This window comes from Podarcis tiliguerta, assembly GCF_965153285.1.
Source record: "Podarcis tiliguerta genome assembly, chromosome: Z".
NCBI lineage: Eukaryota > Metazoa > Chordata > Lepidosauria > Squamata > Lacertidae > Podarcis > Podarcis tiliguerta.
The window spans coordinates 7,492,531-7,510,734 of record NC_139553.1 but is presented as its reverse complement, the minus strand read 5'-3'; the positions used below and the strand labels follow the sequence as shown (position 1 = coordinate 7,510,734).

The following is an 18,204-nucleotide window of genomic DNA, read 5'->3' as shown; positions in this document are numbered from 1 at the left end:
AGGTGGAATCTTCTTTCTTGTGGTTTGGATCCATTGCTCCGTGTCCGCTTCTCTGGAGCAGCAGAAAACAACCTTTCTCCTTCCTCTATGTGACATCCTTTTATATATTTGAACATGGCTATCATATCACCCCTTAACCTCCTCTTCTCCAGGCTAAACATGCCCAGCTCCCTTAGCCGTTCCTCATAAGGCATCGTTTCCAGGCCTTTGACCATTTTGGTTGCCCTCCTCTGGACACGTTCCAGTTTGTCAGTGTCCTTCTTGAACTGTGGTGCCCAGAACTGGACACAGTACTCCAGGTGAGGTCTGACCAGAGCAGAATACAGTGGCACTATTACTTCCCTTGATCTAAATGCTATACTCCTATTGATGCAGCCCAGAATTGCATTGGCTTTTTTAGCTGCCGCGTCACACTGTTGGCTCATGTCAAGTTTGTGGTCAACCAAGACTCCTAGATCCTTTTCACATGTACTGCTCTCAAGCCAGGTGTCACCCATCTTGTATTTGTGCCTCTCATTTTTTTTGCCCAAGTGCAATACTTTACATTTCTCCCTGTTAAAATTTAGCTGTAAAGTTCCTGTAAAGGAACTTTAGCTGTAATCCTTATTCTTTCCTGCATGTGACAATTTTTTCCATGATGTTTTCCCATCCATATATGGTGTTGTATCCTTTATTCCTGCAACTGTTGATGATTCCCGTCATGTCTCAGGAGAAGCTGTTATCTCACAGTTTCCAAAAGTCATTGCATCACTTCGTCCATTGATTCGGCTTCCAGTAAGCAAACTGACTTTGCCATTTTTTCAGCCTAGGAAGAGCGGTCTGAATCTGGACTGCAGATAGTTAATACAAAAACTTCTATTCTCGCAGCTGGTAGACTTCTTTCCTCTCTGCTGCTGATTTATGGCCATTTATCCTTATCTCAAACGTATTCCTTTGTGATAATGAAGGTTAGGGAAGATTTTGCTCTATATTTTCAAAGCATAGCATTTCTTCCCCCCTTCCCTCTCAGTTCCAATTTTGTTAAATTCCATATTATATTCCAATTTCTTCCATCTTCACTTCTGCAGATATTATATAATAAAACTTGCATTCGGGGGTGGGGGTGCTGTTGTTGTTGCCTTATCATAAATATAGAGGAAAAACCTTAAGTAAGCAAATCATGGGCTCCCCTCCCCTCCCCCATTGTCTCTTTCACCGAATGAAATCTGCTCTCAATCCAAAACGTTTACATCTTTGTAGCTGGGTTGTTTTTGCAGTTTCGTATCTCAACGTCTCTGGCACGTGCCTGTAGTTTACTCCAGTTAAGTCCAATTAACAGGATAACCTGTGCTTCCAGGAATGGGATCGGGAGGGGGTCACGGCACCTGGAGTGCTCCATGGTCTTAATGCCTTTGCCTGCCCTCGCGTTCCATGGGGAAGCGAGTGCCAGACCACCAGGCAAACTGTGGATGAGAGCCTGGTTCCTCTTCCAACCAAAGAGGAATGCAGATAATGAAATTCCCCCATCATTATCTGATTTTCTCCATCTCTCTCTCTCCCATTCCTGGAGAGAAAGACTCCATTCCTGGCACACTGGAAACAGGAAGCCCTGTAATGGTTTTCTTTTCGTTGGCGTTGGCTGGGAATATGGTCAGTCCACTGGGAGCCATGTGTCCTTCCATTTGTACATTAGATCCTTGTGCATCTTGGATAGTGAAATCAGCAAAAGCTGAGACCTCAGAGGTTGTTGATGCCTCCTTGAGGGAAGATGTGGTCCTCACTTGTCAGAAAGATGTGCTGGTGAAAACGCTTTTGAATAATCCAAATTAGAATCCCAGAATAATGAGCAACTACCACATGGTTTCAAATATATTTTTGGGGGGTGCTAGAGTGGGTGTTGGCTTTTCAGCTTCAGGTGGTCCTGGACTGGATCCATTCCAGCTTAGTTTCAGGATGTATTTTTGGGACAGAAACAGACTTGGTAGCCCTGAAAGATGACTTATGTGACAGCTTACGCTAGGGGAGTGCCCGGACTTCTTAGCAGTTTTTGATACAATGGACCATTATATCCTTCTGGACTGCTGCTCTTGATTTGGCTTCGGAAGCCCTGTCTCCCCTGTTCTGAGCTACAAATGATTTTGCAGGTGCCTTCTTCCCTCATCAACTCTCTTCTGATTCACTAAGCAAACCTTATTGATTTCCCTCACATATCAACACAGGCAGCTTTCTTCCGCCTGCTCTGCCCAAACCCACTTTTGCTTTTGCAATGCAAATTTTATCGATTTAGTAGATCTAAGCATAGCTTTCTTCCCAACAATGCTTGATCAGTTCTGAGGGTTTTTTTTAAAAAATGGAGTGGGCAACCCTGACCCACACAGCAGAGGACACACATGAGGTGATGTTTTCTGTGTGGGGAAAGGGGCATGTCTCCCCCCAATTTCCTGCTGTAGTTGGTTCTAGGGTTCAATCCCTGGCATCTCCAGGTAGAGCTGGGAAAAACTCTTGGTCTGGAATCCTGTAGGGCTGCTGCCAGTCAGTGTAGACTGTACTGAGCTAGAGAGACCAATGGGCTGTCTGATAGGAAGATTCTTACGTTTCAAAAGGCCTTTCTCACTGCTGCTGCTGTTAGTAGTATTAATAACATTAATAGTATTTTAAAAGAGATTTTGAACTGCTTTCTTGTAGCGTATGCAATGTTACCTTAATTTGGCCAAGAATATCCTTTGCATCTCAATAGTCCATGTTTTGTTCCTCCCACTTCTTGGCTATGAATAAAGGTTTCACACAGATATTGTATGCTGTTGGTCTCAAAAAACAACTAAACTCTGAACAATGTTTCCAGCAAACTAGTTTTTGGAAGAAACTGATTTTCTGGATCCATTTCAATCAGGGTTTAGGTCCGGTTTTAGCACAGAATCTGCTTTGGTCACCCTGTATAATGACCTCTTATTGAGAGAGCGACAAGGGAAACATGTCCCTGTTAATTCTTCTCGACCTCTCAACACCTTTCAATACCATTGGCCATGGTATCCTTCTGGAGTGACTGTCTGAACTAGGGGTGGGTGGCACTGCTTTGTGGTGGTTCCAGTCCTACTTGGATGGTTTCCAGAAGGTGTTGCTTGGGGAATGCTTTTCAGTCCCATGGAACCTTCAATGTGTGGTTCCAGAGGGCTCAATCCTATCCCCCATGTTGTTTAACATCTACATGAAACTTTTTTAAAAGCAGGAGTGATGAAGTCATCTGCTGGAGCACAAGGGCAATTGATGGACACCTCTTTTTCTGGCAAAGTGAATGAAGTGATAGCGAGGAATTACAGTATGGTCCTTTCCTTTCATGGATGGTTTGCCTTTCTAATAAAAAGCTTAAGGTTTCATTTCACCTGCTGAATGATGTTTTCTTGAAGTTCAGTGGGTGGTATTCAGCTGAGCTTTATTCCCATTGAAATTAATTAATGTCATTAAGTTAGCACCATCCATTTTAGTGGGTCTATTCTGAATAAAACTGAGTTGAATACTACCCAATATATTTTACAAGTTTAACATACACTGTGATTGGGAGCAGGGGTGGTCTTCCAGGTGCTACAACTCCCATCATCCTTGACCATTGGCCATGCTGGTTGGACGGTTGGGAGTTGGAGTCCAGCAACATCTGGAAGCCATGGGCTCCTCATCCCTGCTTTGCAAAATTACCTGGGATTAAATCCATTGAGCTCAAAGGAGCCTGCTCCTAGTGGACCCACATGGTATTGCACTATAAGACAGTTGAAGCTCAGAGCTCCCACAGTGGGAGGCAGAACAGTTGAAAAATCTGTGGCCCTCTGGATGTTGTTGGGATGCAACTCCCATCATCCCTACTATTGGCCATACAGTCTAGAGGTGATGGGAGCTGGAGTCCAACAACATCCACAGGACCACACATTCCCCATCTGTGGCACTGGAGATGTGGTACAGCCCCAAACACAGACAGACCTTTTCATTGAGGAATAGGTCTAACTAGTTTGGCATGGCATGGGCTTTCATAAGGAAGAGTGATCCTGCTCCAAATAAATCGAGTCACTGTTGCATGCTATCTCTTTGTGACGAAGCCTTCACTGCCTCATTCATATTTTGCAAAAAGAAAAGAAAAGCGAATGCGAGAAGATAACATTTCCTTTCCACTGTTGTATTTGGCTGCATTGTCCTTTTCCACTTGTTTCAGTTTAATGTTGTTTTTATCTGCTTGTTACAAATCCTTTGCTACCTTCTGTTGCATTTTCTTTTTGCACTCTGGGTTTTTTAGCTTTGGAAGGGCAGGGGAGACAAATGATGGAAGGGTGAGGGACACATCAGGGTAATCTTTGAAAAATCATGCACGGTCGTGGAAAAGTGAACAGGAGGGATGGGGGAGAAATTTTGTTTTGTTACTCCCCAATTTTCTCTTCCCATAACAGTATGTGAACTGAAACACCACAGTCACGCTTTGAAACTCACACTTCTCCAAATTTTGCAAAACAATTCTCCAGTCAAACAGTGTTTACAATTAACTCCCCACCAGTTCTAAAGACCAGTGATTGTTTCATCAGACAAAGGCCTGGCTATAGAGGAACATTTCTTCCATGTGCCTAAAGATACCGTATTTTTCGCTCTATTGGACGCACCGGACCATAGGACGCACCGGACCATAGGAGGGGGAGAACAGGGGGAAAATATTTTTTTCCTTGTTCTCACCCTCTAAAACAAGGTGCGTTCAAGGCGCATTCACCCGAGCGTGTGGAGCTGGCGGCCTCAAAGATCCCTGAAGCCTTTGGAGCGCAGCGCCCTGCTGCCCTGCAGAGGCTTTGTGTGCAGCCGTCCCAAAGCCAGAACAGCGAGACGGAGCCCTCCGTCTCGCTGTTCTGGCTTGGGAACAGCCTTGCTAGCCTCTGCAGGAGAGCGGGGTGAAGGCACCCCGCTGCCCTGGAGAGGCTTTGCGAGCAGCCGTCCCCAAGCTAGAACAGCAAGACGGAGCCCGCCGCAGCGCTCCGTCTCCCTGTTCTGCCTTTCGGCTTAGCGGCGCAGCCTGCATTCGCTCTATAGGACGCACACACATTTCCCCTTAATTTTTGGAGGGGAAAAAGTGCGTCCTATAGAGCGAAAAATACGGTATGTAACAAAGGCACCTGGTGAGCCGCCCTGGGGAGAGCATTCCGCCTACAGGGAGCTACCACAGAAAAGTCTTGTTCTTGTGTTACCACCCTCCAGACCCCTCGTGGAGGGGGCACATGAAGTAGGGTCTCAAGCGGTGTTACTGAAAACCAGATATGAAAGTGAATTGGGTTAGAGGAGGAATTCAGTTCAGTTCGCGTTTCAGTACAAAACCTCCTAACAGAAATGCAGCTAGCCTATGACACTGGATGTGCATATTTTTATGGCCCACTTTATTTCTGTAATTATAAATTGTTTTAAACTGTTTCTGTTATTCTGTTATTCTGTTCTAATGTTGTGTTTTAATTTGTAACCTGCCCTGGGACCTTAGGATGAAGGGCAGATAATAAATTTAATAATAATAAATAATAATATGTACAGATTAACAAAAATAGCATACATAATAAATTATATTCTGCATGCAGAAAAGTATATATTAAGAGAAATTCACACTAAAGTGCTGATGAATTTTCACAATGACTTTTTATTGAAAACTGATCCAGAAATGAGGAGAACTGAACTGTTTGGAAATATGAGAATTTGAGAAAAACTGAAATTGACTGGCTTCTCCTTCCCTAGTGGATAGAGAGGTTTTTCTTCCAGTGAAATAACACAATACTTGAGGTTGTCCAAGGAAATTGATGGGCAAAGGAAAGAAGCTTGTAGCCCATCAGTGTCCCATGTAAATTCTTCTTTATACAACATATAAATTACATTATGGAAACTGAAATTTCAGGTTTCCAGTTTTATAAGACCTGTGCAATGTTGAGGTGTCGTCTTCAACTTTACATTTTCTTTATGCTTTCAAGGTCCCCCTGATGTGGAACAGCCGTGCAAGGCCAGTGTTAGAACTTGGAGCCCCAATTCAGCAGTCATCAAGCAAACTATCCCACCTGCCTGTCCCGAACCCCAGGGCTGCTACCTGGAGCTAGAGTTTCAGTACCCGGTAATCCCAGAGTCTCTGACCATATGGGTGACCTATGTCTCTGATGACTGGCATTTCAGTGAAGCGGTGAATGACATCAAACTCTTAATGGTCAGTGGGCGGAACATATCCCTTGGCCCTCAGAGCTTCTTCTGTGATGTCCCCATGACCATCAGGCTGGACTCCAAGAAGGTGAATGAAGAAGTTTGTGGCATCCAAATCTACACTTTGGATGAACAGCTGGAGATTGATGCCGCCATGATAAGCTCGGTCCCTCAGAGCAAGCAGTGTGCCAACTGCCGACCTATCTGGTACAAAGTAGCCCGGGACCCTCCCTTTCAGAAGGGCTCTCCATTCATCATCTCAGACCTCAGCCGGAAATTCATGGACACGTAAGTACTGTTAGCACAAAGGCAAACAACTCTTGATTTTATCTGTTGGCGCAAAGCTTTGATCTGAGAACACTTCAGAAATGTGTGATTGTGGTCACCACAAGCAGGACCTGCAACAAAATGTTATAGCACTCCTGTTCAGTGTTCCACCCACCCGGACATGCCCTGTTCTAGGATACTCCATGAATTCCTCCTCCCATCTTTTTGTGCTCACCCAGTCCTCATTGTGCTGTTTGGATTCCACCCCCTTCATTTCCCCCATTTGAATGGAATGAGTGTGTGTAAGAACTAGCATTCTGTGCAAAGGTAGAATTTACATGCTTCGTTCCATCCACTTTTGCCTCTGTCCGCCGTCTGCCACTGGCCAAAAGGGAATTTGGCTCTCAGGCTAAAAGAAAGTGGCTTCCCCACCACTGAAATATATTATGGTAATAATTGCAAGCCAGTTTTCTGCTTGAAGAATACCATGCGACTTGCATGAAGAATGGCATTCTGAGGACCTGTTTGAAGGACAGGGTAGGCATATCTTCGATAAACAAGTATGGTTTGATCTAAGCTGGGAAGTAGCTGGGATCCCGTGAGAATATTGGATGTTAATGATGCCATAGGGTTATACCCAAATTTGATTGGTGCAGAAGCACCAGAACAGTTAAAATTTCTCCTTGTCCTATCTACAATTTCCCTGATAGTACATACCAACATCTATACATTTCCTACAATGTCAACAGGGAGAAGGGTTAAACCTCCCTCTCCAAAAGCTATTCCTCCAATCAAATTCGCAGCCCCTCCCCCTGCCCCAGTAGTTTCCTTTAGGGGAGGAAATGAGTATGCTTGTACGGTGTCAGATTCTTCTGAGGCAGAGAGCATGTCCATCAGGCCACTCTCCAGATGGCCTGTTTGGTGGGCATTTGTCCGGATTTGTTTGTGCAAATTTTGAAGGGACATTAGAAGACTGTTTACTGAGCATTCATTCACAAAAAAACTTTTTTATGTCTCAGTTTCTAAAAATACATATGGCAAGCAATCTCCATAGCCCCCCGCCCCCCAGAAACATTCCATGCATATGCAGTCAAAGAGTGAGTTTGTAAGCAGTTTTGAACTGATTACAACAGTTGGGTATCTTCTGCTCTCTGTCTTAACAGATTGTCTCAGAGTGAGCCATGGGTGAGAGGACAACATTGTCCTTTCCAGCATACTGAATAAACACATGTAATACAGTTTCAAAATCGTCTTTGGTCTTTGCATTCTGAGCATTGTAGGATGTTTCATTGGTTTCTGCATAAGGGCTAGATTCCATATTCTAATTCCACAGTGCCTCTAGAGTTAAGTTGGTAGCTATTTTCTAATACTATATTAATATATTATATGACTTTTTGCCAAGTAATCATCCCACCACCCCCTTTAAAGTACATTTTCCTGACACTTTCCTTATTGCCAAAAGTACACACACACACACATACACACACACAATTTGGGTGGGGGGAGTGGAGTTATTGCGCAGGACTGCCAAATCAACTGAGCAACCTGCACTTGCTGGTATGTGATTGAATCCCACCCATAAATTGCAAAAGTCTGGAAGTACCCTATGCCTCAAAAAACCCCTTTCATGTTAAATCCATCAGGGGTTACTGAACCAAGATCTGAAGTACACCAAATTTCAGCTGTGTGCCCTTCAGCCAGTGGCATGGCTCCTTGCTGTGTAGTTTGCAGCTGCAAGCCAGCGCTGAAAGGTTGGAGCAAAGCGCCCTTGGAGAGGCCACAGTCAAGTCTGCCTCTTGCTGACTTGCATTTGGCTCTGGGTCAAACCTCTGTGCACAGAGGCTTGAGATAACATGACCCCCTGCTTTGGGCAAAAAGAAGCATGATCTCCAATCTCCACTGAATGTGGTCAATTTGCTAAAGCTCATCCCCACAGCTGCCTCTTGCTATTGCATTCCTTCCCACTCATCCATCTCCAGAATCTGTCAGTCTGTCTTCTTGTCCCCCCCCCCCCGAAGCCCTGCTAGCCAGAGAAACATTCTGACTCTCAAACATTCAGATGTGGCTGCCAGGTCCACCTGCTGGGGGCTGGGGATTAAAGTAAATTTAATGGCATGCAGCCCCACCCAAAATGAAACACAGAGCTTTGAGGAGATCTTAGAGCTGCTTCTTTTCATAGGAACATAAGAAGATATCTTATACAAGGCTGGGCCACCAGAACCATCGTATCTAGCACTGTCTATTCTAGCGTGGGGAACCTTTTTTCCCCTGTTGGGGGTCATGTTCCCTTGGAGAAAATCTCTTGGGGGCCACATATGGGTGGTGGGTGGGAACAGAGTCATAAGGGGGCAGGGCATCCCATTCTTCCCCCTCTGCCACCATTTCCTCTCTTTTCTGCCCCTCTATCTTGCCACCCCCACACTCTTTTTGCCATCCCTTCTCTCCCTTTGCCCTCTCCCTTTCCACCACCTGCCTCCCCATTCTTTCATTTTTTTCCTGCTAGTGTATTCTTTCCTTCTTTTTTCTGCCACCCACTTCTCTCTCTTTTCCCCTCTTACTTCATTTCTTTTGGGGGAAGGGCTGGAGCTACTGGCAGAACATATTTCTATGTGGGGAGTCCCTCAATCCTCAGCATCTCTCATGTAGGACTGTGATTATTTTCCCCCATCTGAAACCCAGAAGAGCCACTGCTACTCAGTCAAAGCAATACTTTGTTAGATGGACCAATGGGTCTGATTCAGTATAAGGCAGCTTCTTCTTAGAGAAAGGGCTGTAATTCATAGGTACAGCATCTGCTTTGCATCCAGGTAGGGCCTGGAGTTTCCCTGTTTGAAACCCTTTGGAGAGTTGCTGCCACTCAACGTAGACCACAGCTACATGGACCCAATGGTCTGACTCACTGTAAGACTGCTCCCCATGTTCCTTCATCCCTTGCTTCATTCAGGCAACCCCATTCATGCCTTGACCTAGAACAAGTCTTGCAGATCCTGATTTGTGTCTGGAGCAGAGTGCAATGTGTTGGTCCATTGGTTGCTGTGAGTTGTTGTTGTTGGGTTTTTTTTTGGGGGGGGTGGGGGGTTTGAGGCCAGTTGCAAATGTGATGGTAACAGTGGAGATTAAGTCAAGACACAAAGTCCCTCCCAAGGGAAACATTGTGGAGCATCCTTTTGGAAGAGACACCTTATTTAACTTTCTACATGCAGCTCTGTCCCTCCCAAGGTAGAACAGGTGTTTCTTCTTTTCTGATCTCTAACCTTGGTAAATCACCACCCACAGGGTGGGCTCAAGATGTTTTAGCACTCTAGACAAAACACCCCAATGCCCCTCCCCAATGCTGCCTACCTCCGCAGATCCGGGTCCCCAATCCCTCCCTGCCCTTGCTGCCAGGCCTATGCTGCTTCTAGACCTGTCAAGGCAACTGTACCCTCACCTGCAGCTGCGCCTCTGCTACCACCGTGACAATGGCAAGGGCAACAAGGCTGTGTTGGCAGTGTGGGTGAAGACCTGGCAGGGCCGACAAGAGTGCAGTGGGGGGGGGGAGAGGCACATGGATCTGCCTCCTGAAGCAAATGGCTTCACTTCACCTATTGGACAGGCCACCCCTGACCTTCCCTATTTCCCAGCGCTTCCCTTCTTAAAATGTTGTTACTGTGACTTTCACCCTCTGTCATCAGTAGTTCAGTCTTCACACAATGCATGGTTCTTGACACAGTGAATGGGCAAATGCTGCACTGCCTGGCAAACCTTGGTCTGCCCTCAGCTACTCATCACCTGCCTGCCTTCTTTTTTTCCAGCCAGTCCAGAGGGTGGCAGTGGCTGCTGGCTTCCTCTTCATTATTCCCCTTAAAGAGATTAGCAAAACTAAATTTAGTTGGCCCTTGCTTTCATTGGCTCTGGCTTAGCTGAAAGGCCTTTGCTCAGCAACGGAACACTTGCTTTGCATCTGCAAGGTACCAGGCTCAATCCCCAGCTTCTCAAGGGAGGTCTGGGTGAGACTCATGCATAAAACCCCGGAGAGCCAGTGCCAGCCAGGGTAGACAAAACTGAGCCAGCTTTCTTTGTATTCCTAATGTTTGGTCTCCCTGCCTTCTGCCCCTACCAGTCCCAACCACTACACAGTTCAAAGCTAAATGCTGGGATTTGCTGCCACAAGATTTGCAAAGCGCCACCAACTGGGACAGCGTCACAAAAGGGAACTAGGAAAAATCATAGATGATCATGGGCGATCAATGGGCTTGTGGGCTTCCCAGACTCATCTGGGACCGGTTGACCTGTGGGATTGCCTTACCCCATATGTGCCTACTTCCCTGTTTTGATGTCTGCAACTGGCACTGTTGCAGGAAACTAAACCATAGTCTCCACATCAAAATGCATAGCTGGCCCCTGAGAATCCAGCCAACCACACAGCCCTGTGGCTTTCCGCAGAGATCATGGCTGCATGTGGCCTGTTTTGCCCTCCTGTCCATCATTCACAGGAGACTGTAAAATCCAGACATGGCTGTGTTAGTCTGATGCCCTTCTTGTGGGATCCAAATGTTCTTTGGCACTCTTGCCTTTTAAATCAACTTCATAGTGAAAAGAGGGGTGGGATGTGCATTTGTCTGGGTTGCAGGGGCAGAGAAATTGTTGTGTGTCTTTTGCACCTGTTCCCTCTCTAGCCTTGTCCAAATAAGTGAAAATGCAGCTGAAATAACAGGAGAGCAGAATAACCGTCTGAGTTTTGACGTCTCTCCTTTGTTTACTGCATACTGCACTACTACCCTGTACCTCCAACACATGCAGAGCTTAGACTTCTGATTCAGACAAGGATTCCCTACATTATCCAAATCAAGCTTCTCACAGCCTTTTGGCATTTTGTTTTAAACACACACACACCCCAGAGAGAGAGAGAGAGAGAGAGAAGAGGAAGAAGAAGACAAAAACAGAAAAATAGACCTAAAGAGGTGAGGGCGGTCCCTAATTCATGTGTCCTAGAATCACCCTTCCCTCATTCAGGGATTGTAAGAAGTGTTTTGTTTTTGATACACTTCAAAGGACCAGTGGGAACACAGAAAATCCTCCCTGGAAATCCACAACTGCTACTGGCCTTACCCAACTAAGCTATTCTCAGAGTATTTATATATTTAAATGGTGGAGTTGTGGGGGGTTTTTTTTGGGGGGCGACCATATAACAAGGTTGTGTACAATATAAAAACATCATAGAATCATAGAATTGTATAATTAGAAGGGACCGCAAGAGTCATCTAGTCTTTTAATGCAGGAATCACATCCTATACTACAGTAGTACATTAGTACAACATCAATACTGTACTACATTAACATAAATAGAAACATCAATAAAGACTGGTTGGTTGAAAAAGAAAGAATCACATTGCAAAGGCATGTCGGAATAGAACAATTTTTAAAAGACATCTAAAATAAACGAGATGACTAATGCAGTAATTCTACTGGCAGGGAGTTCCACAGGGCAGGGCCTGCCACAATAAAGACTTGTCTCCTAGTAAAGACTGACCAAGTCTTGGATTTCAGTTGTAGTGTCACAAAGTGATCAGATAGTCCTTAAGGTACTTTGGACACCAGTTGTGTAGGGCTTTATGAATTAGCACAAGATTCTTGAGCCTGGCCTGTTGAAATCATTGAAGTTAATAAACCTAAGTTTCTCATGTACATTAATGCTAATGTGAGTATGAGTATGAGTATGAGTAACATTTAAACCTACCTAATTAGAAATAATACCATCCTTTGAAATTTGCACTTTTTGCAGTTTTGCAATGCAGTTTTCCAGCCATCTGGTGTGTACAGAAATGCATCTACTAGGATAATGTGGGCATAGAAATGGATGCATTTGTGGAAGTCACTTACAAAAATGCAACATAAGATCACTTTCAAAGTTGTGTACATTGCATACAAAAAATGCATATAAAAATGTGTACATTAGGAGACATTCATGCTAAAATGCTGGTGAGTTTTCTGGACTTAAACGAAAAGCATGAACAAACTGCTTTGGAAATGTAGAGAACTGAATTTAAGATTTGAAAAGTGAGAAACCGAGATAATACAAAATTGGCAGATTATTCTATCCCCCGCATATTGGCTATTTACCCATTGATGTCGAAAACCCCACTCCCAACAGCCACACACATACTGTTATTTTAAAGGAAAAAACCAGAGATGTTAAATCAAGGATGGGGGACCTGCCTCACCACCCAATATTTTTTGGACTTCAACTCACATCAGTTTAAGTCAGCATAGTCAGGGACTATGGGATTTGAAATTCACTAGCATCTGAAGGGTCCCGATCCCTGTGACACAGAAACCTGTCAATTTCAGTTTCTCTCTCACACTTTCCCCCCCAAAATTAAATTTAGTTCTTGAGGGTGTCAGCATGGCAGAGGCAAATAGCACATCCTCCTTGCTGGTAATATGTTTCCCAGGCATTGTGCATTATGTGCCCACAAAGTTCTTCCCAAATTCTGAATCCCAGAATCCTTTGCTTGTTGCCTGCCACACTGGTTGATTGGGAGGCACATTTTAATCTGCATTGAAGCTTTACTTGGTTCATCACCCTGGTTACCTGATTAAAACTTAGTAGTACCAGTTTGTGTGTTTGAGGGAGGTTCTAGTAACACAAGAGAGCCTTGATTTAAGGACCCATTGGAAAGATTTCAAAAAGAAGGAAGAGCTGTTGGCGTTTTGTTATTTGTGGATTGATCAACAGATGTCCAGCAAGAAAGGAGACCTTTCCAGTAACCCATTTATATGGAAGTCAGAACAATCATTATCCCCTAAGTCAGTGTTCCAAAAGCCCATTAAAAGACAGGGGATATAGATCTTAAAACACCAACTTGCTTATGCCCTTAACTTTGAAGCAGGCTCATACACTAAAGCAGGAACAGGAATGAATCAGGCTCGGTGGAGAGTGCATTTTGGCTATTGCTGTGTTCTCTGTCCCTGGTGGCTGGTGCCCATTGGGACTGGTAGATGAGAAGGCAGAGAGGTCAATAATAGGTGGAGCCAGAGCCAATGGCAGGCAAAGCCAACTAGTTTATTTATTTATTAAATTTGTATACTGCCTTTCATCATAAGATCTTAGGGCAGTTCACAGAATAAAATACAAGATAAAAACACAAGTAAATAATTAAAACAGTTAAACAATAACCTCCGCTTCCCACAGGTACATATTAAAAAGCTGTAGAATATTAATCAGCCAAAGGCCTGGTTGAAGAGGAACATATTTGCCTAGCACCTAAAAATATATAATGAAGGTACCAGTCAAACGTCCCAGGAGAGAACAGGGAGAGCTAGTACAGAAGTCAGTACAGAAAATGTGCCTTCTTGTGTTATCACCCTCCAGATGTCTCATGGAGGAGGGCCTCAGATGATGAACACAGAGTCTGGGTGAGAGGCGGTCCTTGAGGTATTGTGGTCCTGAGCCATTTAAGGCTTTATAGGTCAAAACCAGCACTCTGAATTGGGCCTACAAGCTAATTGGCAGCCAGTGCAATCAGGCCAGGATCAGTGTAATAATATGCTACAACCATCTTGTCCCAGTGAGGAGCCTGGCTGTCAAATTCTGCACCTGCTGAAGCTTCTGAACCATCTTCAGAGGCAGCTATAACATGCTGCAGTAATCTAACTTTGAGGTTACCAGAGCATAGACAACAGTAGTTAGGCTATCCCTGTCCAGATAGGGGTGCAGCTGGGCCACCAGCCAAAGCTGATGGAAGGCACTCCGGGCCACTGAGGCCACCTGAGCCTTGAGCAACAGCAAAGGATCCAGAAGTACCCCCAGGCTACGTACCCGCTCCTTTAGAGGGAGTCTAACCCCATCAAGAGCAGGCAACCTCCCACCCAACTGGTCTAGGGAACCACCCACTAACAGTGTATCAGTCTTGGTTGGAAGGAAGAAGGCAGGCAAGTGGGGACTGGCTGCAGGCAGACTGAAGTTGGTAAGGCAATGCCCCATTTGCCCTAGTAGACCAGCCTCCGCTGCTCTCCGTTAGAGAAAGGGGCATAGTAAGCAGAGGGATAAAACACTCCCTGAGCCCAGAGTCTCTGATGCAGGCTGGAAGCTTGAACGCAAAATTGAACGCAACTTTGACCCTGTAATGACATTTTCCCCAGATGCAGAAAAGAATGGAGGAACACTTGTTCGTTGTTAACAATAATGTGAGTGCTCATGCCACTTCTCTGATAGGTGAGATTCTCCAAACAGCACAGCATGAATGTGGTTTTGCTTTCTTTTGCAAGGCGGCCACTGTGGTGAGACACTCCCCTGCTTTCAATGCTTTTGGTGTTTTGAGGAGGACATTCTGCTTCACTTATGTGCGTCCCATAACTTCCAGATGAAATCCTGTGACATTTCATACTATAAATATTTCAGGGCACGGGATTGTCCCACTTTTGTTGCAATAGTTCCCCTCTTGACAGTGATAGTGTGGGAACACTGGGGAAGTAACACAGGACAACAAGTAAAGCAGAATGACATGTGGATGGTCCAGTATGAATCCGCCACCAACGCATCATTATTGCATCAGTGTCGTGGTGCAAACAAACAAGCAAAAACAGTCTGGAGGGGCCCGGATTTTATTTACAAATATACAGTTATGTGAGTGTTGTGAGTGTCGGTGGAGGCACAAGAGTCCATGACTTCCACATCAGAACGCTAGAAAGTCCCAGCCACCATCCCAGAATGCTGCTAGCTTACAGAGCTGAAATGTGACTCTGTCTCACTTCTCTTTCCCCCTCTTTGACAAACTACAGTTTGTTCCTTTACACAGACACCTGGATTATACCATCCTTGCACAGGACTGGGAGGAGATAAGAACATTTCATATTGGGTATCTCCTAGGCATTGTGAAGGCTTGAGGTGGGTGGGGAACCTCAGGCCTGGAGGATTAATGTGGCCCTCCAAACCTCTCTATCTGGCCCTTAGGACTCTTTCCCTCCTTTCCAGGCTTCACCTAACACTGCTCCTTGAGTGTTTTTTGGCTGGCTGGAATGTGTCTTTGAACTGTGATAGTGCCTCTTGCTTCTTTGTGTGGATGTGCACTGGGAAGTACTGGTTTTTCCATGGCTGCAATGTAAAGCAGGGGCTCTCTGACATTTCAGACCTTCTTGCATGCAATGCATGTGCTCTGTTACTGAGCTTTCAGCTTTCCTGAAGGAATTCCACAAACAGCAAATCGCATGCTTGAATACCACAGACTGGTGTGTTTCCTTTTGCCCTGTAAAGAAGTAATGGCACTCTGTCACTGATCACAAGCCTGCAAGAGATGCTAATCTGTAAATCTGGTGGTACATGCTCATTAGGAAAACAAAAAAAAATCGGAACTGAATCTTAGAACCTGTTTTTAAGCCCCATCTCTGGGGTGCTCGCTTTGGCTGAGTGTGCAGTGGATGGATGTTAACAAAATCAGGTCTATTAATTGTGCCAGAAAGGTTAAGATGGCTAGGTCAAGTGGAATGATTAGATGATGGAAGTCTACTGAAAAAGTTATGTCAGGAATTCAGTTGGAAGGAGACCAATAAGTGGACTATACAACTTTTAGAAGCCATCTGAAGGCAGCCCTGTATAGGCAAGTTTTTAATATTTGATGTTTTGTTGCATTTTTATATTTGTTGGAAGCCGCTCAGAGTGGCTAGGGCAACCCAGTCAGATGGATGGGGTACAAATAATAAAGTTGTTGTTGTTGTTGTTAAAAAGACGGAGGAGGATTTGGAGGAGCCATGAGCAGTAAAAATGAGAAAAAAATCACAGAAAGCAATCATGGAGGATAATTTTAAAATTAAATGCTATATTTGTGATGAGAGGAAGGGAAGATATCATTTTGATTTTTGGGTTGTATCCAGTGTTAGCACTACTCTAAGTAGACCCATTGAAATTAATGGGCAACACCAAGTTAGAGTCATTAATTTTAATGGGTATACGCTGAGTAGAACTTAGTTGGACCCATCCCTTTGTATTGATGGTGACCACTAGAAGTGCAATTGACCACACACGGCAGGTGTAAGGTATCTTTGGCCCCTCTAGATGTTGCTGAACCACAACTATCATGCCCACCCATCCATGCTGGGACTCATGGGAGTTATAGTTCTTCTTTTTTAAAAAAATAATCTTTATTAATTTAAATTACACACTTATACAAAGAATTTACAGTCTCATACTACAAAAAGAGAATTAAAGGGGGGAAAAAATTAAGAAAAAAGAAAAGAAGAAAATACAGAAAAAAGAAGAAAAAGCAAATTTATGTACTTAAAAAAACTTAATCTTCCTAATTAATACTTAATTAAACACTTAAATAAAAAAAAGACTTCTGACAAAACGAGTCTTCCAGTCATTCTCATTGTACTGTTTATACTGTCGTTTTCCCCCGCACAGTTTTATATTCTTTAATATTGTTCCCGTCTACTCCACAAACAGGGAGTTATAGTTCAATAACATCCAGAGTGCCAAAGGTTCCCCTAACCTGATATATGCAGCAAGTTTTTCTAAGGAGGGACAAGCAATTGCAAGGGATAGAATACATTTCTTCTCACTTTCCTACTTGGAAGCCAGTCCTCCCCCACAATCAATGTAATGGGCTTGCCCTGCCATCTAAGACTTAGGAACATAGGAAACTACCTTGGTATAAGTCAGACCATTAGAACCCCTGTTTTGTGTGCCGAAGGTCCCAGGTTCAATCCCCAACACATCTAGGTAGGCTTGAGAGAGACTCTTGTCTGCAATCAGGCACACCATCTATGTGGGGCCATGGGGACCGAGCCCCTCCCAATTTTCAGTGTAGGGGCTAGGGCCCCCAAAGTTCTGCAGTGGCCGCCACACACACTGCAGGGTACCTGCACAACATGTCAGTGTGCACCACGACATGTGAGAGTGTTGGCAGCAAGCCACGAGCCGCCTCAATTGTGCCAAACTGATGTGCCACACAGCATCAGTCTAGTGATAGTGCCGACCCTGGATAATCTCTTGGAGAAAGGTTGCATCTGCCGTATGATTCATAAAAAAATTCCCTCTGGCTCACAAATGGCCAATAGATACTGGTTCAGCTGAATGGGCATCCTTACCCATTTTGTCCTATGTGGCTGAATATGTTCATAAAGTATTATCCATCTCTCTCTCTCTCTCTCTCTCTCTCTCTCTCTCTCTCTGTACATCAGATTGCAAGATACAATGCACATCTTTTTTTAAGAAAGAAGAGCAATTCTGCTGTGCAAACAATATCATTGTTAAAGAGCTATTAGTTTTGCTGTAATAAAAACATTTTAGCAGATAGCGATGGATCTCTCTATTACTGCAATCCATGCACTTTGTCCCAGTTTCCTTTTGTCTAGGAGACAATTTACAATTTTATTACTCTCTGCTGCATCTCAAATTCATTCTTTCTTTGGCAGAAACAGATCAGAAGGAGATACGCTGGCTTCATATAAAAACATAAATGCCCACCAACTGGGAAATTGTCATTTAGAGTTAGCCATAAACATTTCATTCATGTTGGCTCAGCCATGCTGTAATGCTAATGGTGTGAGCTTTTCTAGTCATCTTTTTTGCTAGATTCATTCTACACCGAGGAGGGAAAATAAGTTCAGCTTCCTTCTGTTGCCACATGTTTTAATAAGAAGAACAGTAGTATAATAGGATTGAAGGGGCTGTAGCTCAGTGGCAGAGCATCTGCTTTGCATGCAGGAGGTGCCACATCCAAACCCCAACATCTCCAGGGAGAGCTGGACCCTTCCCAGTGCCAGTCAGTGTAAACAATACTGAAC

At 44.4% G+C, this 18,204-nt stretch overlaps 1 protein-coding gene across 1 annotated transcript in view; it reads left to right on the top strand.

Annotated features, from left to right (window-relative positions):
• The window catches only part of PAPPA (pappalysin 1), a 239,549-nt gene that overhangs the window by 76,223 nt on the left and 145,122 nt on the right, over positions 1-18,204 (top strand). Inside the window, exon 7 of the mRNA XM_083422840.1 lies at positions 5,952-6,459. Within this exon, the coding sequence (XP_083278966.1) occupies positions 5,952-6,459 (508 nt within the window). The remainder of the gene's footprint in view (positions 1-5,951; positions 6,460-18,204) is intronic.